This window comes from Zalophus californianus, chromosome 8 (assembly GCF_009762305.2).
Source record: "Zalophus californianus isolate mZalCal1 chromosome 8, mZalCal1.pri.v2, whole genome shotgun sequence".
NCBI classification, from domain to species: Eukaryota; Metazoa; Chordata; class Mammalia; order Carnivora; family Otariidae; genus Zalophus; species Zalophus californianus.
This window is the reverse complement of record NC_045602.1, coordinates 49538259-49561721: the sequence shown is the minus strand read 5'-3', so window position 1 is coordinate 49561721 and position 23463 is coordinate 49538259. Positions and strand designations below refer to the sequence as shown.

At 54.1% G+C, this 23463-nt stretch overlaps 1 protein-coding gene across 1 annotated transcript; it reads right to left on the bottom strand.

Annotated features, from left to right (window-relative positions):
- Positions 1-3913: 3913 nt before the first annotated feature.
- Positions 3914-22756, bottom strand: DCTN1 (dynactin subunit 1). The gene is given in 33 exon segments (XM_027621257.2): positions 3914-4391; positions 4794-4883; positions 5417-5496; positions 5759-5891; positions 5893-5949; positions 6065-6198; positions 6392-6406; positions 7742-7908; positions 8196-8338; positions 8571-8696; positions 8908-9039; positions 9122-9283; positions 9446-9595; positions 9708-9770; positions 9995-10063; positions 10336-10504; positions 10611-10771; positions 11385-11537; positions 11764-11880; positions 11968-12159; positions 12337-12441; positions 12554-12713; positions 12837-12915; positions 12992-13196; positions 13345-13542; positions 13899-14090; positions 15342-15362; positions 16743-16760; positions 19141-19164; positions 19870-19904; positions 20133-20211; positions 20478-20723; positions 22424-22756. Coding segments are annotated over 33 exon segments (3846 nt in total). The 5' UTR covers positions 22457-22756; the 3' UTR covers positions 3914-4253.
- Between the last annotated feature and the right edge of the window lie 707 nt (positions 22757-23463).

Here is a 23463-nt window from a genome sequence, read left to right as displayed (position 1 = left end):
AAAATAAAGTTTAAGGCATACGCATATAAAGCATATGTTGTATTGGTGCAATAACGGTAATTTAGAAAAAGGGACTCAAGAGACAACTTTTTATAGTGTATTGTCTTTTCCTTGAACCTTACCCAAATACACATGCTGTAAAACAAAACATTTATGAGACTATCAGGGAAATTTGAACACTGGATATTTGATGAATTAAATTTTTCAGGTGTGATAATGGTATTACAGTTTTAAGAGCACTATCTTTTAGGGATACTAAAATACTTTGAAATGAAATAAGATGATGCCTGGGATCTGCTTCAAAATAATCTGGAGGGACAGGAGAGCAAAGGGGTATAGAGGAAACATGATCCGTCATGAAATGGTAAATATAGGCAAATGGAGATTCATTACACCCTTACTCTCATTTGAATGTTGAAATTTCCCATGATAAAAAGTAACAAAACAAAACACAGGGTGACAGACACATATTTACTCTGACACCAGTTATTTGAGCAAGATGAGTCCAGGTCTCACTCGCAAACTCCCCAGGCTTCCGGAGAAGAACAGAGGTCAAACATGCCAGGCCGGCCCTTTGCGCGCCTCAGCAGTAGTGGCCATGTGTCCCTGGGAGCAGCAGTGCCCATTTCAGCTGGCACACGTGGTAGAGATGAAAGCAGCCTGGGTGAATGACAGGTTTCTCAGTATACCTAGAGGAGAGGGCTACATGGAGCATAACACCCACAGGGGGGCAGGAGGAGCCCTCACCCTCAGAGCCCATGTTCTCCAGGTGCCCCTGGGCCTCCTAGACAGAAGTCAAGGTATTCCACCCTACAAAGCTTGGTTCGCTTTCAGCCCCAAGGCTGGGTAGGGCACAATCGGCTCTGGGGCCTCCTAAGTTTCCTAGGATGAGCCTGCAGAGGCTCAAGTCTCTGTACGGCCTCCACTTCTGCTCCCCACTGTGGGACAGCACAGAAAACAGGAACTAAGCAAACAAATTCAAATTGGGGTGAGGGAGGGAGAATGCCACAAACCTTTGACTCTCCCTCAGGCTTGGCCTGCTAAGAGGAGGAGTAAATAGTGCCTGGGTGGTAGAAAAGATGGTAACTGACCACAAAAACAAGCCAAAACCTGGGGCACCAAGGACTGCCTCTCCTTTGGGACCCAAAATATGATTATTTGCATCATAAATGTATGTCTTGGGAACATGGCTGCTTGTATGTCATTTCATTTGTTTAATATCAGCCTCTCCCAAGTATCCTTTTTTATTGAGTACCTGGGTCCAGCATGCTATCTCACTTAATCTTCCCCTGAAGATTACCTGTGGAAGGAATACCATCTGAGGAAGGTGCAATTAGCCTCAGTACAGATACAGAAACTGAAGACGAGAGATTAAGCAACTTGCCCAAATTCACAAGGCTTATAAGTGGAAGAGCTGGGATATGAGCCTTATTCTTACTTCACAAAGCTGCTGCCATGTTGGGGAAAGTGCTGTTGACCCTGGGAATCTGTCCAAGAATCCCAAAAAGAGAGGGTTCCTAGTTGACAAGATTGAGACTGCTCATACCCTGCCCCTGCCAATTGCCAGCCAGTCTGCTTGGTTCTCACGTCACAACTGGCAGTTGAGTGGATGGACTAAAGGAGGCCATTCCCATGCTATGCCCCATCCTTGGTACAGAGTACCTCATTAGGCCTCTTTCCCCCCATCACCACACCCGTTTCCAGAAACCTCTTGGGCCCCATGAGCAGCTCCCATTGCCATCCACAGACAATGATGCTTCCATCAGCTGTCTGCCACCCACTGGCCACCCAGCTTCCACAGCTGAACATTGGCTCACAGTGCACACATGCTGCTCTCTCCTGCTTCTTGCCACCATGACCCAGTTTCCGCTCCCTCTATCGCACTGAGACCGCTCTGGTCCAGCTCATCAGGCATCTGAGAATCAGGTGCTACTTTCTAGAACACAGCCATACTACCTCTGAGCTATATCAGAGGCTGTTGACTACCTCTCCTGAATCTCTCCTCCTTGGCCCTGACATTTCCTCTGGGGGCCTCTGTGGATGCTCCCTTGGGTTCCACAGCAGGCTCTTTAACACTCAGGACTGCCCAGGGCTCTGCCCTCCCCCAACCTGGACACCCTCCTCAGGTGACTTGTGGCCTCACCTGATTTCCAAGCCTTCAGTTGCTTGCTCTGCCTTGACCAAGTCCTGTATGCCAGTGCCCTTCTGTTCACCATGCTACTTCAGGACTTGGGGGACTGCAGGGCATGGATCTGGCTTTCCTGTGGCCAAGTTATACAATCCCAGCAAGTGAGGGAGAGCAAACACCTCACAAGGCAAACTTGGAGCAACGAAAGACAGAAGACAGGAGGAGAGCAGGCGAATCTGCTCTCCATTCCTCCCTCAACCCCAATGTAATGTTGCAGCCAGGCATGGTGTTTGTGAAGTCTATCCAGAGACAGCATACATGGGCAGGTGACTAGCTGTGTCTTGGTGAAGCAGTGGGCAACTCATTAAAACAAACCTTGTTTCTTCTCCTTTCCTGCCTAGTTTCCCTCCCTTTCCCTCACTCGCAGTGCTTTGGGACTGCAATTACTATGAAACACTAGCACTTCAGCTTTGCCTCTGGTTTGGTTTTCTAAGTAACCTGAATTAAGACCCTACACCTCATCCAAACCAACCACCACTGACACAACTCATCCCCCAAACTGTATCTCCAATCCAGACTTCTCTGCTGAGCTCCAGACCCAGCTAGCTCCAACTGCCAATGGCCACCTGCACTCAGACATTCTTCCAAGCACCTCATATCCATTCCAAAATGAAACTCACAGTTCTCCTTCCCCAACATGTGTTTTGGGGGATGCCAAGATAAAAGACATCCTCTAGAAACTCTCAGTCTGTCTACAGTAGGTGACCGAAGAAGGGTTAACTGATGACTATAATGATAAGAAATGCTTTCCAGTAGGGAGCAGTATTGCAGATGCGTGACTTAGGGAAGAGGAAGCAAGGCTGCCGCGCACCAGGCACAGTGCTGGAAGCTGGCATGCGTTATCTCTTTTAGCCTTCATGGCAACCCTGGGAGGAGGCATTCTTCCCATTCTGCCATTGAGAAAGCAAACCAAAGGTTAAAAACCTTTTGTCAAGGAACAAAGCAACTAAATCCAAGCACCCCTGGAAAAAATGTTCATATTCTCTGCTCCCTCCAGTACGGGAGCACCCAACAGGCCACAGGAATTGGAGATTTCCTAAGGTGGCAATGCCAGAGCTGTCTTAATAAATGAACAGGATGTCAGCTGAGGTGGGGTGGGGCAGGCAGGCGGAGCGGAGGGCAGGTGGCTGGCATTCTGGGCAGCGGAAAGGGGCCTGAGAGAGCACAAGGTGGCAAAGCAACAGCAGGGATCCACTAAGGGAAGACCACAAGGCACACGTGGACAAGTATCCCCATGAGAGGCTGGAGAGATGGGCAGGACCCAAAACACAGATAGCCTTGTGTGCAATTCTAGTGAATTTAAATTTTAAGTTCTAGATACTTAGAGAAACTACTTCAGGATTTTATTTAAATTATAAATTTTAGTTGGAAGAACCATTTCAGGATTTAAAGCAGGGAATAACGTGGCCCAGTTTGCATTCTGGAAACATCCCTCTGCTGTGAGTGGGAACTGGTTGACAGATGCATGGAGGTAGGGTGGGTGAACCTAAGTCCTGGCCCTAACTCCATAAAGAACTTAGGTGCCAAGCCCCTGGTCTAGCCCCTTTCCCCTTGTTCACAGTAACTTACCACACGTAAATGTGAAGGGCACACTGCTCCACTGGTCTCTACAGAGAGGGGCCCTCAAATCTGGCACAGCCAAAGCCTCCTCAGCATCCCTTCTCCTCCACTCCTGCTCTGAACCAAAAGGCCCAAGTCCCACTCCCAAGACCACACAGAAAGCACTGAAGCAGAGTTGCTTTAATCAAGGGTGAAGTCCTCTATCAGGGGGACCTCACTGAACCTTTGGTGGTGGGGTCTCAGCCTACCCCCCACGTGCCCTGAGGCCCCTCAGGAAGGAGGGAGCAGCTGAACAGCAAATCCTGGCAGAGGCCAAGGAATGGAAATAGGGGAACCCAAGTCAAGGGGCAGGGGCAGGGCACTGACAGGTGGAAGTGAAGCTGAACAGGGTAGGAACAGCTGTGCACACACAGTTCTACAATGGGGACTAGCTGAGGTGGCTGTGCATCAGGCAGAGTGACACCCAGAGGGCGGAGGGTAGAGGTGGATGGGGCGGAAGGAGCACTCAGGAGATGAGGCGACCATGAAGCTGGTGCAGCTGCTCCTGGGTCAGCACCAGCCGGTGTCGCTGTCCAAGGCCAGCTGTGCACGAGAAGGTCACTTTGCCCATGTAGACAGTGTCGTCTTGCTGCTCCTCCTTGGCCTGGGAGTTGGCAAGGGGAAGAGGTCCCCAGGTCAGAGGCTCACCTGAGCTGTGTACCACTGATAGGGACCCTGAGCACTGAGACAAAAGCAGCCCCCGTGAGACGGACTTTGGGGCTCCTAGACTATGGTGACCACATGTTCCAAATCAGTCTGACAAGGGAGTTTTGAGCCTCTCCTGGCATCAAAAGTCATAAAAGATGTTTAACTGCTAAAATACTGGAATTTCTGGAAGCACTGCAAGCACTCCTGAGTTGCTTACAAGTAAGACTTGGCCAGTTAACTCAGGATGTGCAGTTGTTGGACCTGAGACCCCAAAGGCCTCTTCATATTCTGGGGAAGAGGGGAAGGACCCACCTGAGGCCTTGATACTGCCCATCCTCCTTCCCATGCTCCCTCTTACCCGAAGGAAGGCTGACGAAGGGAAGGTGGCAAAGTCAGTGGGGACTGTGGCTCCAGGGCGCTGAGATACAGTCTCCTTAAGGACCTCATCCTGGCAAGGAGTAGAACAAGCGTTCACTTAGGGGACCCCCTCAGGCTAGCCCAGAATCTTCCTGGTTTCACAGGGACACTAATGTCAGGAGGAGCAGGGGCCTGGTCCTCTCTGTCACCATACTTTTGCTCTCACCTACAACCCCATCCCCACCCAACATCCTTACTTTACAGATACTTATCCTTTAAAGCCCAACTCAAATTCTACAGCCTCTGGGAAGCCATCCCCAACCATTCTACCCCACAGTGATCTCAGCACTGAAGAAGCTGTACCCAAACCCCACACTCGAAAGATGATCCTAGCTCAACCCATTTTGTTGATGAGAATCTGTCTTCTGTTTGCACCAAGACAGTGAGCTTCTGAGGCAGGAACCCTGCCTTGCCCTCCACTTCCTCCCCAGTGGGCTGTCTAGAGCAGGGCTGGGCCCAGAGGAACTCTGGGAGTGCCTATGGAAATGAATGTGCTAAGAGCTCCAGCAGGGAACGTTATGAAGCAAACTCTGTAGACTGAGGAAGAGCAGGGTCTGAGCTAACCTTGAGCTTCTCGATGGTGTCGCTTAAGGACTTGAGCTGAGCCACCTGCTCCAGGAGTTGGGCCGACGGGCTCTTGGCAGCTGTGGGGAAGGAAGGCTAGTGAGGCCCACTAAGGCCAAGGCAGGCAGCTGTATTGGATTAAGGGTCAGAAGTGCAGATCCTAGACCCTCTCGTGGAGCAGGTCCATAAGAGAACGGGTGAATCAAGCAAACTGAACACCGAGGCCAGAAAGCAATGCAAGGAAGAGCCTCTACAATACGGCAGCTGCCTGGGTAGGGGTTACAGCCCTGGGGCAAAGAGAGGGGGGTACGTTATTCATCTCACGGGTTGGTGGGTCCATACCAGGGCTGGAACGAGTGATATCTACTACGTGGGTATGTGTGCTCAGTTGATTCAACGTCTCCAAAAGCTGGCTGGTCTTACGATACAGTGCACCAGCTGCTAGCTCACTGTCAGGGCCTTCGTGAGGTGGGGAAGAGCTTTGCCACATGCAGAGGGGGCAAGGCTGCTAAAGATGCCTTCATCTGGGCTCCCTGTTGGGGGAAGAAGAGGAATGGTGGTAAAAGGTGACAGAAGGCCCTGCCACCTATCATCAATGGGGCAGGTGGACTCCACCTGCACCCCAGTCCTTCCTGTGACCCCCCTCACCTTGAGGATGCTATTCTCATGCTGGAGCTGGGATATGTGCAGCCTCATGGCAGAGATCTGCTGAAGCAGCAGTGGTGAGTCCTTCACCAGCCCGGGGCCTGGCACAGACCCTGGAGCCTGCCCAGGGGCACCTCCTGTGTGTACCAAGATAAGTGTCATCAGCGCCAAGCGGAGAGAATGGAACAAGGGCCCCATCCCTGCTCATCCCCTTTCGTTATCCACTCCCACCTCCAGTCGTGGTTGCTCCCAAGGGGGGGGAGTCTTACCCTGCTCCCCCAGACCCACTTCCCACAGCCCTGGTAACCCCTCGCTAGGGTAGCTCTCTACCTCGCTGCTGTTCTTCTGTGCTCGGGATAGCCCATGGGGGAGCAGGAAGAGAGGAAAGAGGAGTTAGACAACTTGGGGGTTAAGGGGCCACACCAGAGGAATCCTGGACATGACCTATAGGAAAAACCTTTCCTAACCATCATTCCCCCTCCAACAAGACCCTGCCCCTGCCCCCTGCGTGAATGGGGAGGAAAGTGTGAGGAAGAGCGGCAGCAGGAGTGTGCGCTGCAGGAAGCACTTGGGGCAGGAGGCGTTCCCGCTCCCTGCCTCACACTCCGTCTCCAAGAAGGGCAGAGGGAATGTTCCTGAGACCCCAAGACCCCAAGATGTCTGTACCCTTAGTGTTCCGCAGCAGCAAAGCTGAAGTTGAAGGTGCAGCCGCATTCCCTGTTCCTCGGGTTCCCCATTGTTCTGGGGCAAAAGATGCTCTTTTTTGGTGGGAAGTTTTGTGAATCAGAACCAGTATCTGTTTAGAAAGCCTGTGCTACAACAACACAATGTGGTAACTCTGGAGACCCCTTGCCTAAGGAACAGGAGCCAACTGTACCACAGGAGTCCAAAGACAACAAATAGTCGGTCACCTCCCAAGAACAAGAGGCACCAGTGAGGGGGGGCTCTGATAGGAACAAGACCCTAGGGAAGGCCAATTGACAAGACAGGCATAGCTCTGGAGTTCTGGAGGGAGCTCTGGAGATCCTGAGGGCTTCAGGGCAAGGAGTCTGTCTTCTGGAGGTAAGAAAGAAACTGAAAAACTACAGAGCAGACAAGAACTAACATGGCCAGGAAAACTGGGGAGACTGGGCCTCAGAACCAGAAAAACTCCAGGTAAGGAGCCCTGACCATACTAGAGACCAGGCAGAGGTCAGAACACAAGCCCCAAGTGGAAATGGGAGAACTCAGCAATGGAAGAGACAAGCACACCACAGGGTAAAGCCACATGAACTCAGTAGGGAGAAATAAAAAGTGCAAGCAGAGGAGCAATCAAGAGGAGGCATGGCTGGATATAGCAACAGAGTTAGCCTAATCTGCTGTAGGCTGATCACCCTCTGGGATATAGGGCTGGCACAGAAAGGCCAGACCCAGAAGGGACATCTGCTAGAATCTAACTGTCGTTGTAATTCTGAGCTCCACGGACAAGCTGGTAATGCCCCATCTTGATCAGGGGGTCTCTGCACATATCTTCAGGGGAAGTAAAAAGCCTGGTAAAAAGCAGTCATAGAGCAAAACTGGGCGAACACATTCCTGGCTGAACATCCAGTAAGAGGGCGCAGAAGTCAAACTGAGGCCAAGGACAGGAGGGAGGCCATTCAATCTCCTCTGGGCCAACATTGCTTGTCCCACTACACTCACCACCAGCAATGCCAGAGACCAGGGTAGCAATACCCGAGGGAGGGGGCCCCCGGAGCCCCTCGATCGTGCGCTTCGACTGGCTGTTCAGCCGCTGCTTTAGCTCTGCCTTCTCTGCCTCTAGCTGGTCAATGTCAGCTTGGAGTGCATCCATTGTTTCCTCAAACTCTCTGTGAAAGAGAATTTGGGCTTGGGCAGTGTCCCTTCCCCGGAGCCCCACCCCCACTTCTCAGTCCTGACAGGTCCTCGGAGTAGCCTTGCTAGTGAGGAGCCAGGAGCAGCACATGTTCTGACTGGGGTGACACAATGGGGTTGGCAGTGGGGAAGGAAAATGGTAGCTGCTCCACTGGGGAGAATCTCACTCTGAGAGGGCCCGGGTAGGGGGATGGGTTAGGAGGGAGAACGGTTGGCCGGAAGGAGGAGTGGAATAAGCAGGGACCCAGGGAAGGTGCCTGACTTCTCCTTCTTCCGCAGCAATGCCTGGGTTTCCTCCAGCCGAGTCTGGACTTTCTCGATGCGCTCGTCTGCATCCTTGGCAGCACTGTCCAGCTTCTTCTCCAGCAGACTTAGCCGCACATTGGCCTCACTCAGCTCCTCCCCCTGGACAAGGGTAGAGTGTCTAGTTCCCTTACATCCTCTCATGGGCCCGAGGGACCTCAAGCTACAAAGCTGCGAAGGGCCCACAGGTGCTCCCCCCCTGATCATAGGTGCCACTTCTCCCCTCAATTCCCAACCAGTCCCAGTCCCAGGAGATGCCCAACACTCAATGCTGTCCTGTACCTCAGCAACATTTCCTGGCCCCCCAGATCCTGAGCCTACCCTACACCCTCACCTTGATTTTCAGTGACTTCTTCAACTCCTTGATAACTGTCTCTCGATCTTCAAGCTTCAAGCCCAGGCCTTCAGCATCGGTGATCTCCGCACGGAGGGCTGCAGCCCTCAGCTCAACTGGGGGAGGCTAGGGGTCAGGTGGGAGCAGAAGGCAGGGATGGGTAGAGGAGGTCACCAACGTGCTCCTTCCAGAGAGAGCTGGGTATAGGGAAAGACTTGCCTTCCAAGCAGAGTGGTGCTCTCCAGATTCCCTTCTCCCGCCTCCCAGCCCTCCCACAACCAGCAGCAGCTCTGAAAGTCCAGCTCCTCTGGGATCCTCCAAAGTGCTCCCTACCCACCTTGCTGGGGGGTCGCTCTGCATCATACTCGCCCTCCTGCATGGCTGTGGCCAATTTGTTCATGGTACTAATGAGGATGTTGCTCGACTGGCGCAGACACTCATAGGGGCTGCTGGAGGGGGTCCCATAGATCTACAGGGGCAAGGGCAGCAGTGAAAATCCCATACTGGCCACACGACTCCACCACCACCTCTGCCCAGCCATCCAGGCTCACCTGCTCGCTTGCTTTGAAAGCCAGCTCCTCCAGGGCGGCCACGGGCAGCCCCTCATTCTCTGCCAGCGGGGCAATGAGCTGGGCTGCAGCAGCTGCCACCTCCTGCAGCACGGCCACCACCCACGTCAAGTGTTTCCTGCAGTCTAGGAGTGTGTCCGACACCTGTGCGACAGCCCAGAGTCAGGAGCCCACCCTGGGTCCCGCACCACAGCTCCCAGCTACCTCAAGACCGTTCTTGTTCCCTGACCAGATGCAGATCTCAACGCTCTAGGCCCCTCCTGCTTCTACTCAGCTTCCTTTCCTTCCCCCTTCGCTGCCCTAAACCTGTGGTCCAAAGGCCAGTGCGGCTGGGATCCCAGGAGCATCTGTCCCTGGCATTCGCCTCCGGATCTTCTTGCAGAACTGGCGGATGTCACTGCACGATGTTTCCAGGTCCCGGAGCAGGAGGGCAATATCTGAAGCCTCCTGGCCACCCTATTCAGGGAACAGGAAATAGATGGGGAACCAAGACAGCATTAGGGCTGGAGGGGAGGAGGTGGGGACTAACGAGGAAGAGGAGGTCCAAGAGATCTGGCTGTGCTCTCACCTGCAAGAAGGCACGCAGCCGTCCCACCTCCACGCTCATGCAGTCCAGGGCACTCTGGGTGAACTGTAAGGACAGACACGTGTGGTTGTCAGCCCCCAACAGGAGCCCTTCTGTGCCATCGCCATTTCTAAGTAGTCCCCACCCTCCGCCAACAAAGATGTCGGTTCTCTGGCTTCCCTGATCTGTTCCAGTCTCATGGGATGGCCCTTGAGGGCCAGATCTCTTGACCTGATGTCCTCCACTGCTCATCTCTACAGGGGGCTCAAACACTGGCCCAGACACCTCACCTTAATGTGGTCAGCCAGCTGCATGGTACTGTCCTCGGGCTGTTCAGCAAGATGAATACTATACAGATGCTGAGGAGAAATAACAGAGAGACAGCCTTTATATCTTGGAAGGATGGAGAATTCTTTCCAAACTACAATTTGAGCCCCGGTCATCATAGGACTCCAGAAGTGTAAGAGAATCTGAGTCCCCAAGGAGCTGCATCCTCAGGCAAGTTCCTTTAGGAGCAAGCCAAGCCTTAAGCAGCCAGCCTAGGACACACAACCTCGGCCACACTGGCAACAACCCCAGCAAGAGAAACTTTCCCTCCCTGCTGTGCCAAGCCTGAGTTCTTGCCCCAGACCTGGTAATACTTGATGGCTTTGGTGAGAGGCTCTACGTTGACAGTCTCATCCAGCTGATCCTTGTGTAATAGCTCAATGAGGAAATCCAAGGAGCGCTCGTGGGCACTCATCTCAGGGTAGAGGCTGCCGACCTTCTTATACACGTCCACATTGCACTGAGAGAGGGCGCTAGAGACCAGAGAAGGGTCTTCTGAGGCCAAGGCCTGCCAGGCAATCTCAGTTCCATCCAATCTTGGCCCTGTGGTCCCAGAGCAGGGGCCAGCGGGTCACTTACTGCTCATAGCGGTGGAGTGTGGCCTGCAACAGACTCAGCGAGTACACCAGCCCAGCAGCAAAACTGAGCTGCTCCCCTGCAGCTCCTCGGAGCCCAGGCCGCTCTGAACAGTTTTCGCTTAGTTCAAACTTCTCCTGGGCCTGCTTCCGGATCAGCTCTGCCTGTGGGAAGAAGCACCAGGGACCTGAGGCTCAGAGCAGAGGATGGAGAACATAGACTCGGGAACACAGGACACAAAACTGAGCAACTAGGTTGGGGGGTGGCACACATGGATCCATGTGGAGGAGGAAAGCAGAAACAGCTCTTAGATGGGTAGGGAGTCTCACCTAGGGAAAGGATAATGATGTGATTACTGGCAGTTGTGAAGATTTGGGATGTGAAGATGAAAGGGTAGTGAACCAGTGGGACCAAGCTCTTTCCGGCCTTAAAGCGACTGTTTCTGCTACCCTTTTACCTGAATTCTATCCTGATGGTTATCCCCCCACTAACTCGTAGTCATCTTCTGGGTCTCAGTTCAAATGTTCTTCCTTCAGTGCCACCCTGCCATCTAAATCAGAGCCCCAATAGTGCTCTCAGAGAAGCCACCCGCCCTTCACAACCCAGCGCCTGTAATACACATCCATCTGGGACTTAGCTGACTGCATTCCTCCACTACAAGATACTCTCTGTGAGCAGGGACGCTGACTGCTCTCTTCACTCGGCATCCTCCAGACCTGCTACACAGCAAGTTCAACAGAGTCCTGCTGAACACGTGATTAGACTGACTGGCCATACCTTGCAAATGAGACGAGGCATGAGCAGCAGCACCAGGACGCAGTCATGGTCCCCACCTGGCCGAAGGAAGCTGTCGGGCATGAAGGCTGTCAGCAAGGACATGTGCCGGTTGGCCTGGGCCACCTCCATCTGCCTCAATTCCATCTCAATTGCCTGTGAGGTGGACAGGTAGATGCGCTCTCAGCCAGGCTGAGAGAGCCTCGGAACTATCATGCCTTGTTCCACCAGGTCCCCTGCTTCTGGGACAAGCTTCCACCAGGAGTCTTCCAGACCACCACGCAAAGCATCCCGTCCTCCAGCCACGTGGAGTCCAGACCCCACATCAGAGCAGCCCACAGCCACAGCCAGGCTGGATGCCCCAACACTCCCCAGTCCTGACCTTGGCATGAGCCTTAGTCTCAGCAAACTTGATTTTGAAGTCAAAGGTCTCCGGGGGTGGCTGCTGCTGTCTCTCTGCAGATGCTTCTTGCTGGTTTGTCAGTTCCCGGTTCACGTCCTGGGAGGAGAGACGGCGATGAGGCATGGCTGGGTCACGAGGGAGCCCGGGGTGACTGTGGGTGGACAGCAGGGGGTACAGAGGCACCTGCAGGTGAGCGGTCAGCTGGCGGTACTTCTTTATGGTTTGCTGGTAGTCTGCGACCGTCTCCTGGGCCGCCTCCACACGCTTCTGGGCCTCCCGGACCCGTGCGCCTGCCATGTCCAGCTGCTCCCGCAGCTCCAGTTCTGTCTCACGCGCATTCTCCTGCAGCTCATCGTTCATCTCATTCATCGCTTCCTGGGAGGCCACAAGGCGGTTGGGGCAAAGGAAAGGCAGAGTCAGGGTAGCAGGTCAGAGAGGGGCCGCTCGCCACATAGCCTGCTCAAAGGTCAGGGGTCACGTCAATCCCTCCTTCAGCAAGTGCCTTCCAAATGCCCTCCATCAGGGTGGGAAGTCAGGGGTCTATTCTCTTACCAAGTCCCCCACGGTCTCTCTCAACTCTCGCACTTTCTCTTCTAGATTCAGGTTCCGGTCTGTTAGCATCTCCACCATCTCCTCAGCCCCCAGAGCAGCATCCACCTGTGTTACAGGGAGGGAACAGGGAGAAGGGCTGCTGAAAGGTACCTAGAAAGAGGAGGCACAAGCCTCAGAGGAGAGGGGTCCCCTGGGCCAGGGCCTGGGCTCCCCAGACCTGCTCCTTGAGCTCATCTATGGTGCTCTCTGCCTGGCTCAGCTCCTCCTGCAGACGCTCCCGCTGCTGCCTCACAACCTCCAGCTCTTGGTTCTTCTTCTCCATGAGCTTCTGAAGTTTCACATGCTCCTGCTTCTCTGAGGAAGAAAGATCCCGCATCCTGTGGGGAAGCAGGGAGGGAGAAGAGAGAAAGTGTTGTGTCTCAGTCACTGGCCATGGGCACTCTAATATATCTAGAGACAGGAGAGTGAGCCTCGGGAGCCAAGCAGGGAGGGGACCCTACCTCACCAGGGCGTCCTTCAGGCGGGCGTTCTGCTCCTCGAGCTGCTTGAGCTGATAACTGGACGCTGCCCCGTCTGAGCCTGGAGAAGACCATTAACACTTTCAGACACAGCTCCAAGCCCATCATCTGGCCCCCAGCAGCAACTGGCCCCTTACCCTTCTCTTCAATCTCAGCTTTGAGGATCTCTAAGTCAGTGGTAAGCTCATCCACACGTTCCTTCAATGCCTCCACCTCCTGCTGCAGGGACTCAGCCCGCTCTTCAGCCATCTCCTTGTCCAAAGTGGCCATCTCGATGGCATCGGCAGTATCAGCCATCTCCTCCATGTAGCGTTCCTTCGCCTCCAGGGCCTCCTTGGCTTCCTGAGGAGGGGGGATGTTGGTGGGAGTGCAAGCAGAGACGCCTCATGCCCCCTTTCTCACAGGATATTCCAGGCTCCTCCGGCCTGGTATCCGGTGCAGTGGCTTGGGTCCCAAGCTCCCCAGCCACCTCCTTCCCCTGAAGTCCCACCTTCCGCGCCTCCTTGAGGCGTCGCTGCAGGTCTGCCTGCTGTTCCTGCATCTTGCTCTTCCATTCTTGCACCTGCTCCAGCTGGATCTTATGTTTCTCCAGCTCTTTTAGTTTTGCCTTGTCTTCTGCCCGTTTCAACCGCAAGGTCTCCAGTTTCTCCTCCAGGTCCCGCACCTGGGCCCTCAGCCCCTCCTCCTCCTGCAAAGGAGAGACCCCTCGGTAGGTGCATAGCCTCCCCCTCCACCCCACCAAAGCTGAGCTGGAGCGAAAGGACAGGAATGTAAGCAAACATCATTCTAGCCCCAGGATCAAAAGCAAAAGTGGCCTACAAACATCTGAGAAAGGATGGGTGCATAAGGGGAAAGTGTGGAAGGAGGGCACAAAAGAAAGGGTAGCTGAGTCAATGGCAGAGTCAATGGACATATGCTATGTCCCCACCCTTCGGATCCAAATTCTGGGTCTCCCCCAGCCCTGGAAAATTTCTAAGATCCTGCCTGGGGTCACAAGCCCCCCTCCGTGTCTTGGTTCTTCTTCACTCCAACCCCAGTCCTTACCTTAGAGGGGGAAGGTAGTGGAGGTGCTGCTCCAGGAGAGGTGAGAGCCGGTGTGGGGATGATAGGTGCTGCCAGTGGAGTCTGAGCCGGGGTGCTGGGTTCACTGCTGCTCAGCTCACCTGCTGATGCTGAGCCAGAGGGGCCCAGGGAGCTACTGGCCCCAGCCACCCCAGTACTAGCTGGGCGGGTGGGCTATTCAGAGAGGACAGGGACAAGCCAGAAAAAGAACAAGGGTGGTGAGAAAGACAGAATATGAGAATCCGCCAAGGGAAGGAGACAGAGAAGGAAAAGGGCAGTGAGAGAGTATCAAAGCACAGTGAGAACAGAGAAGCAGAGTGAAGGGGAGAGGAAAAATGACACAGAGTCAGAGACAGTGACAAAGGACGGAGGAGGCAGGAGGCGGGCAGAGGAGAAAGGGAGGAAGTGATAGAGGACATGAGATTATAATGCTTCTCCTTTGGCACTGACCCCACATTCCTCCCAGTTCTGGCACTACCCCCTTAGAGCAGAATCCCTTACTCCCCAGATCTCCCCTCTGTGACCCAGTTGTGATCATTCTAGCAATTTCTTGATACTCCCAGTCCTATCGTTGTTCTGGGCCTGTACCCTCCTCCCCCAGGAAGAAAAAGTGCCTCAATGTCATTCCCAAAGCAAAAGAACAAATTGTGGAGTTTGTTCTCTAACTTTCATGTTCCCAGAGAAGCCTGGGCTAAAAGTAGGGGTACCAAGCTGTGTATCCCACTCTTTGGGAGTTGAGCTGATTCTCCCTCCCTTGGTCTACTTTAAGGGACCCTTCAGGCAAAAGGGCCAAAGTGAAAGTTGTACTCCTAGGCTCCCCCTTGAAACATGGTCAGTACAGCCGACCTTCTGTCATCTCCCTCCCCCCAAGACAAAGGGGCTCTAACCAGGCAACATTTACCCAGGCCCCGGTGGGACTGGGGCAGAGCTCCCTGAAGCCCCAGGCCCCGGAGCAGACAGGCCTGCTCAGTGCTCTCCCTTGCAGTACTGAGCCCTGAAGCTCTCCTGATGTGCTGACACTCAGAGATCTCATGCTACCCACAGATAACCCCAGGTCCTTATCCCCTGACACTGACAGTGCGAAGTTCTTCTTCACCTTTCTTCCAACCTCCACCCCCCCTCATGCATCAAAAAACTAGTCAAAATGCCCTTCTCCAAGAAAGCCAGCCCTAACTGACCACAACCACCCTCGTTTCTCTTCTGCACTCAGGCTACTGGCTCAGACAACCTCCTAAGAGCCAGAGTCATTTTCCCAGGAGAGGCCTGTCACCACCCTCAGTCCCCTCACTCCTCTGAAAAAGAGGACCCAGGATGCACTGCGACCACCTTTAACTTGCTCAAACACAGGCCCACACACACACACACATGCCTGAAATGTGAGTGTACACTCAGCAGTGGTTTGTACAGAGGCCTTTTTTTTCTCACCTTGGGCCGCCGAGTTGTGGTCTGGACAGGCAACAGGAGCCAGAGGAGGAGGAGTAGTCAGGAAAGAAAGGATAATGGCAGAAAGACAGACAGCAGAAGGGACAGCAATGAGAGCAGAAGAAGTACCAGGAATGGCGTTACAGTTAGCTGCCTCCCCACTCCCATTCCCACCCCATCCCCTTTTCCCCTCCAGTGAATCACCTTGTTTCTACTCCGGGACCTCAGAATCCTACCCACTGGTTCCTTGCCCCACTTATGCCCAACCCTTGCAGACCTCACCCCTTCAAACACCGTGAAAATCCCAGAAATCTCCATCTCCTAGGCTAGCACAGGAGACCAAAGGCAGCAGCTGGTGGAGGTCCTTAGAGACGGTCCTTCTGGCACTCCAGCCCAGAGCCAGAGGCCCCGCCCACCCACCACTCCCAAGGACTTTCCCAGGTCAGCCCCTTCCTTCAAGTGCCAGACTCCACAGAAGACCCCCTAGAAATACCACGTGACCAGAGTAATGCTAGAAGCCCAGAAGTGAGTGATATGACCCCAGCAGGGGGGCTCAGGCCCCCTAGGAAAAACAGCGCTGCCATCCTCCCTACCCCACCCCCTCCCCCAGGACCAGATCCTGCAGCAGTGCCCATCCCTAGGGCAGAGGGCTCAGGTGTCAGGACCATGAATACTGCATTAACCAGAAGTCCAGAGCTCAGCAAAGTAACCCCACCCAGCTGCAAGAAAGGACATGGGGGTGGGCAGCAGCATAGAGAAATTAGTGACCTAAACCAAAATAGATGATTAATCCCAAGTTCCAAATTGTGTTCCTGCTACCCAGTATCTTACAGCGAAACAGCAAAAACAGATTTGGCGTGGACCCTACCTCTAGGAGACACTGAGTCCAAGGAGACCAAACCCCACCCCTCCTACCCTGAGCTGAGCCCCCATAGCTGTGGGTCAAAAACTATTCTAGGGTCCCCATCCCACCCTGGAAAAGCCCTTTAATACAAACCCTGGTGGAGAAGGGATGCTGGGAGTACAACCAAGAGGCATCCTAGCAAAGGCTAAGGGTGAGGCAGGCCTGCTAGAGGCATGAAGACACCGGGACCTGCTTCCCCACATCCTCTCAGAGGAAACTCCCAGAGCCAGTTTGCAGCAAAAGCTGCCTGAAGCCCAAGGCTGTGAGGCCACTGGGTACAAGGCCCAGAACACACAATCAGAGCCCAAAGCAGGGAGCAAATGCCCAGGGTGTGGGGCATGGCAGTGACACACACCTCTCCCTGCCCCCCCACTTCATCCCCACCCTCCTCCCCCAACCAGGTAGACAGAGGAAGTCAATCAGCCCCCACCCCACCCCAGCAGCCTGCTGCCACCATCGCCCTGGCAACCCGGCAGCAGGACCAGAGCAAGCAAGAGTACCTTTCGGGCTGTCGGTGCCTGTCTCATCATTGCAGAAAACCAAAGAAAGCCAGGAGAGGAAAGAGAAGGAGGGAGAGAGGAGGATGGACAAACACACAGAGGAAGGACAGACGAAGGGAGGGAGGGAAAGAGACCGAACAGAGGGAAAGGCGGCGGAGACAGGAGATTAGTGCATCAAATCCCAACAATGCAGCCTCAGCTTCCCGGCAGGCCGGCCTCCCAGCCCGCAAACGGCTGTGGCTCAGACGCAGAAGCCCCCCGCAGGTGCGCAGTGGGACGGCCAGGCTCCGGCAGGGACCGGAGAGGCGCCCGGCCCAGTTCACCAGCTAAGGCTGATGGCACCCTCAGTGGCCGCAGAACCAGCTCCACCTGACGTCATGCACCCACCCTCCTCTGATCTGTGGGGGTGGAGCCACGGCTCCTTGGTCTCCTAGCAACGGCCGGGCTCTGCTGGCTCCTCCTCCTCCACATGACTGGACAAAGTCCTGCGCAGAACCCGCCCTGCTTCTTCCTCCATAGAACAGGTTCTGACTCCTCCCTACCCTTCCCTGCCCAACCCCCCCGCCCCCCACCCCCAAGAGTCTGCTCCAAGAAACTGGGCTAGGGGCCATCCCAGAAACGGTACTCTCTGGGGCCGGAGCATGACTGGGCAGGGCCAGGAGCTTCACTGCTCCACCAGCCTCTCATACACTCCCCTCTGCCCACAGCCCCATCAACTCCACTCGTCTCTTATACACACGGACAACGCCCTTAAGGTTGGTCTCTCATGAGGCACACGCTCCCAGAATACCCGCTCTGGGGGGCACACAATGACACTAAGAAACCCCAGGGAACATTCAGCAGCAGCTCTAGTGACAGTGTTTGGCTCCTCTCCCAAACCTCCCCTGGTTCCAGGCAGGTTAAAGCCTGTCTGTAAAGACCTTCCAGAAGGGACTGGGCACCTTGCAGAGACATGTGGGTTCCCTTCTGCCCTCCCCCTCAAAGTTCCTCTATTTTTTTTTTTTTTGGTTCTGGTGCTGGCTCCCTGTTCCCCACAGGGGGTGAGAGGGGCCCTGGGCTAGGTGGTCTACTGTGAGAGAGCCACTGGAGAGGAAGAGCTGGCTGGGGACGGGACTATTCGGCGCTCTGCACAGGAGCAAAGAAGGCCCTGTAACCCAGCACAGGTGGCTTAGGCTGGGCTTTGCCACATCTCCCCAGGTAGCTGCCCAAACCCCTGCTTTCCGACATAGCTCAGGCCCCGCCCAGGGTCAGGTCCCCCTGTGGCAAGAACTCCTCCAAGGGTATGGAACTGTAGGTCCATGCTCTTCTCTATTCAGGGGCCTGAGGCAAGACTGGGAGCCCCAACCAGAAGACAATAATCCAGGGAAGAAGCCAAGTTTCTATAACCTTGTAATGGGTTCAGCATTCTTTAGAGCACTATTTTCCTTCTTACATCCCCACTCCCACCGGAGCCAGGACCTCAAAGCAAGTACCAGAATGTGGTCTCTTCCACAGCAAGAGTGGGGACCTTGGACAACCAGGAGTCAAAAAGATGTTTTCCTCTCCCCACCCACTGCCCCAATCCAGTAGCTCTCCATGCAGGTCCGAAGAGCCTGAGACAGCTAGCCACAAGGAAATCACAGAACCATACATACGGCATAGGACATACAGGTCAGACGGGCACATGCAGGTCAGAGATGGCTTGGCCACAGGCCCAAGGCAGGGGTGGTGTGAGGAAGTGGTCACGGCTGTGACTTAAGAGTTTAAAAAGTGTCTGGGGGTGGCACAGTTGAGCCCCACACAATGATGGCTGACGGAAGGCTACAAGGGGTGGGAGGTGGGCCTCAGCACAGCACCAGAGGCAGGAAGAGGCAGGGAAAGACTGATGGAGCAGAGCAAGGGTGGGCATCCATGGCTAGCGGCCGCCCAGAAACACACACAGACTCTCCAGCTTTCCAACTCAGGACTGTTCTTCCTGTGCCCTGCTCCCTGTCCTCCTGCCTCCTTGCCCAATCATCTCATCTGGTACTTTCTCCCCTCCCAACCTCCCAGGGCTTCCTCCCACTGCCCCCAGACTCAGACTGAAAACCCAGTGTAACCCAGAAAATGCCCTACTCCATGCTGCTGCTTTACATTTACAGTTGAATGTTTGGAGTCTCTGACTAGAAGTCCTAAGGCAGTGGGGAGGGGGGACAGGTAGGTGCAGGAGTCATCTCTAATGAGTGCCACCTGAGCCTGGACACTGAGCCTGACATCCTTGCATCCCTCAAAGGAACCCTGGAAGCCAAGGCCGCCATTTCCTCTGGCCATCCCGGTCCCAAGGTCACACAAACATGCATGCAGCAGCCCAAGGACATGCAGGACAGCTGGGGAGGGGGCTCATGGCCCTCCCCCACCCAGGTACAAATAGTAAACACACCACCTTCTTAGGCTTCAGTCCCCGCTGCATGAGGAGTATGAAAGGGCAGAGTTAGAGAACAGACATCACAATGCGCTAGCTGACCAGACATCCTGGGTAGAGGTGTTAAGACCAACTCAGGTACACACAGGTAAAGGGGAGAGTCAGGTCACTGCCAACTCCTGGGTAAGTGAGAAGAGGGGTCCCTCAAGGATCAGCTTCCAGGATGTCCACACCCTGACACAGAGAAGCTGGGGGGTCTGAATCCCCACCTCACATACCCTGCGCAGCACAGTGGGGGAGAATTAGAACGACGGGCCCTCTGCAAACAGCCTAAAACAGGCAGCAGCAGGCCTGGCTCCTTACCATTCACTTGTGAACAGGAGAGTTCCTTCTTCTTCTAGCTCTCACCTTACCCCTAATCTCTGACCTTTAAGATCCTGGCAGCCTTGGGTACCAAAAGGTAGGAAGCTGGCAACAACACTACTAGGGTCAGACCTGTCTCTCCTATCACCCCTAGACTTGGCTCCATTTGACCCTAAACTTCTGGGCCTTTTACTCTTTACCTTTACTCTACCCCTAAAGCACCAATCATACCCAGAAAGCTTCCTTCTCAGGGAGGTTGGAGACTGGAAGGCTTAACTCCGTTTACTCACCTACTATTTCTACCTGCCTAGGAGTGGTCTCCCTCCTCTTTCTCCTTCCCCTCTTTCTCTCTCTTACTCTCCACTCCCACCCCCAACCACTCACCAGTTTGCTGGTCTTTGCAGTTGAGTCCGTTCCCTCTGTAGAAAGCAAGCAGAAACAAAGTGTGTGTTTGTATAGAAGGGTGGGGGCAGAGACCATTGTGGTGGGGTAGAAGAGATGTAACAAGGGAATATGGCGGTGATGGAAAAATCTCATGAACTACTGTGGCCCTGTATTCTGTGACCCCCCAGCTTCTCTCAAGCAAATCTCAAGTCCCACTGGGGACTTCCGGATGTGGGAAGGCAACTTAACTGGGTGGCTGTTACCTCTTTTGAGGACCTTTGAGGCAGAAGAATCAGGTGTCTCTGGGGAAGTAGTATCTGCTCCATCTTCAAATACCTGGATCTGAGGCCAGAGAACAGACTCAATATAGCCAGATCAAGGATGGCTGTGATCTGGGCCCCTCCCCACGCCCCAAGCAAGCCCGGGGTACAGGGCAGCTTCCGTAAGGACGGACATAAGGATGGATCACCAATCTTCCCTCCCCCACTACCTCCCACTCTCTCAACCAGAGATGTACAGTCATGCCCAGGAAAAGGGAGCCCCACACAAAAGCTGCACAATCAATAGAGCATGTGCACATGCATAGACTCAGAACAGGGTAGAGGTACCTGGGACTGACGCACAAAGATGCCATGCCCTTCATCACAAGTGAAGTACTTCCTGCCTTGGACAGTTCCATCATTCTTGCCCTTTGCTTCATCCAGTATCACGCCGACCCATTTGCCAGTGGCAAAGAGTGTGGCTCCAACATAGGCCACGGTGCCTCGGTGGCCTTTTCCAATCACCTCCACACGGGAGCCCACTCGCAGAGGCCGGGCGCTTGCCTCTGCGCTCATTCTGCTGCCGCTGGGCGTCTGAAAGAAAGACACGTGCAAACATACGCAGGTAAGGGCTTCAGGTCAAGTGGGTCATCCTAATGCACCAGAAAGGCCCCAGTCAGGATCCTAGTCTAAAGAAGGACAAGAAGTCACTTCCCTGAACCCCATTTTCAGGGTGAAATGGACCCCAAATTCCCTTTTAAAAAATACCAGTGATGTTCTAAGACTTCTCCGAACTCCTCTGGAATCTGCCACAATTTTTAAGAGTTTACATTTAAATTTATAACAAATCAGAATTCACTGACAGACCTGTGAATGTCACTACACGGCTTCTTTCTCGGGAGCACTGCCCCCACGGAGGGGAATGAAGCTCAAGCGAGTAACTCAATTGAGACCAGGCTCTCCAAAACCCAGTGCCCCGACTCAGGTGCCTAAGCTGAGAAGACAGGTGACTCGTGGGTGACCCCAGAGAATCCTATTCCACTCCCCAGTGTTGTCTGTCTTCCCTGTGGTCAAAAACTCTCTTAGGCCTCTCCCTTTCAAAGGTACACAATTGTGCCTCCTTCCAGCCCTCAAGTCACCATAGCTCCTTCTGGACCCAACTCGGCCCACCCCATCCACACACCCACCATGACATTTCTAGATGCCTTGCTGCAGCCCATTCAACCATTTAGTTCCCTTCCTCCTGGCCTGAGCCCCGTCCTATTAACCCTACCCCAAGCTCTGGAGATCCTTCCCCCACACTATGTTGCTGTAAAAAGAAAAACAAAGGCCAGGTAAATCAGGTACCCTCAGATCTGACCTATACTATCCCCTAGACTCTGCCCAGTGGTCCAAATGAATGGCTTATCACCCCATGGATGGACACGGCAAAGGAATAGACTAAACATTGTCCTTCGGAAGTTCTCAGCTTCTGACACACCCGTGATGACAGGACACAACATGAAATTAGGTTTCCAAAGAGGGCCATGGTTTAGAAGAAAATCACACCTAAGCCATTTTTAGCAATAGCAGCTCCATGAACCAAGGGCCTTGCAGCAAACAGATGAATGAGGCATGAGAAAGTGACTCCCTGGTTCTAAAGATTCCACAGGGCTCCCTCTGATGCTCCCACTTGGCTTCAGAAGGGAGCCCTGCCAGAGCCTGTCACTCCCCGAATCCCTTCCCTAAAGAGCTCATCCAGGAAGATAATGATATAGCTCCCAGGGGCTCCAGACCCCAAATTGCACCTGGGACAGAATGGTTGCTCTCATGGATCTGACAATAAAAAGAACTGACAGTGACATCAGGGCTATCCCCAAACTCAAGAGACTCCCTCAATCTCCCAACCCTAATAAGCCTCTCAGAACCAGGTGGACACAATAGTGGGTACAGATTCAATCTCAACCAGAAGAGAAAGAAAGCAAGTGACAAACAACAGAGCAGCTCTAAAGAAAGGCGTCACTGTAAGGCCATTCCAACCCACCAACCCCATTAAGAGTCCCCAATATAGTCCAATCCCCTCAGGAACCTCTAGTCAGAGGTCCAATTAGAGTCAAAGGTCAGGCCTTGCCAGTCCCCACCAAGGGTTCAACTCTGGGAAGGGAAGGCCTGTCCAGCCTAACACCATCAGTCCCTGCTGTGAGTGGCCCCAGCCTAGCTCCAGCCTGTCTCCCCAGCCCCCACAGCAGTGTCCACAGGCACCCAGGCCTTCTCCAGCAGCCCTCCCAGGGCCATCCCAGATAAGGACCACTTACCCGGCTGTACATATGCCTCTTGCTCTGGGCCATGTTGCTCACCCGGCCTCTACCCCCTCCCCCAGCGGGCCAAAGACAGAGAGAAAAGGCAGAAACCTAGGCAGGAGGGTCAGGGCTCCAGGCCCTCATGGACAGACACAGAAGCCGTCAGGCGCGGCCCTCCCCAGTCCATGGGCCTCACTCGGTGGCCTACCGGGGTAGGGATGGGGGCAGAGATGGGGGCTGAGGAGCAAGTCCTCTCTGCTGCCTGATGATTGCTGAACCCAGAGACACCGAATCCTGCTTGCCAGCTGATGAGTCTCACTCTGCGCTAGTGCTGCTCTAGACTTGTCAGGAACCGTGTTAGCCTCTGGGTCCTAGTGCCCCCCTGCTTCACCTGGGCCAGACAAGCAAGGCAGGGACTCAGGAGCTCTGCCCACACCACAGACCCTCAGTAGTCACCTCTAGAGTGAAATGTTACTGTTTAGGGCTGGGAGCACGGCCCTGACTGGTCCTCCTAGTCTGCACCCTCAGCATCACTGCTGCCAACCCCAACACTCCCCCTCCCACAATGTGCCTCAGCAGGACCACAAGCATCAAGTGACACTTCAAAAAAGATCAGCTACCTACGGGCCTCCACGCAGCCAAAATAAGGGTCTCTTACCCCCCTTTCTGGGGCTCTTCTTTCTCCCTCCTTTTTCTAAACTCTAGACTCTGGACCCAAACCCATAGAATTAGTCTGAATTTCAATTTCACACTGGGCCAAAGCAGCCAGACCCGGAGCACTACACAGCAAAGGAAGGGCAGTAATGGAGATAACTTCATACAGCAAAGCAAGTCAAGTACCTACGTTCCCCCCACACTGGCAAAGGTTGCCAGACCCTTTCTCCCTTCTGGCTGTTATAAAGGGCCAGGCTCAAACCCCAAGACTATCAGGTTCAACTGGATGAATAAGAGCATAGAGCTCCACATGCCCCTTGTAGCGCATAGCCCAGTCGACCTCAACCACCTGCCCCTTACACTCTTGGCCTTGCTTCCTAGCCATCTCCTTAATAGAAAAA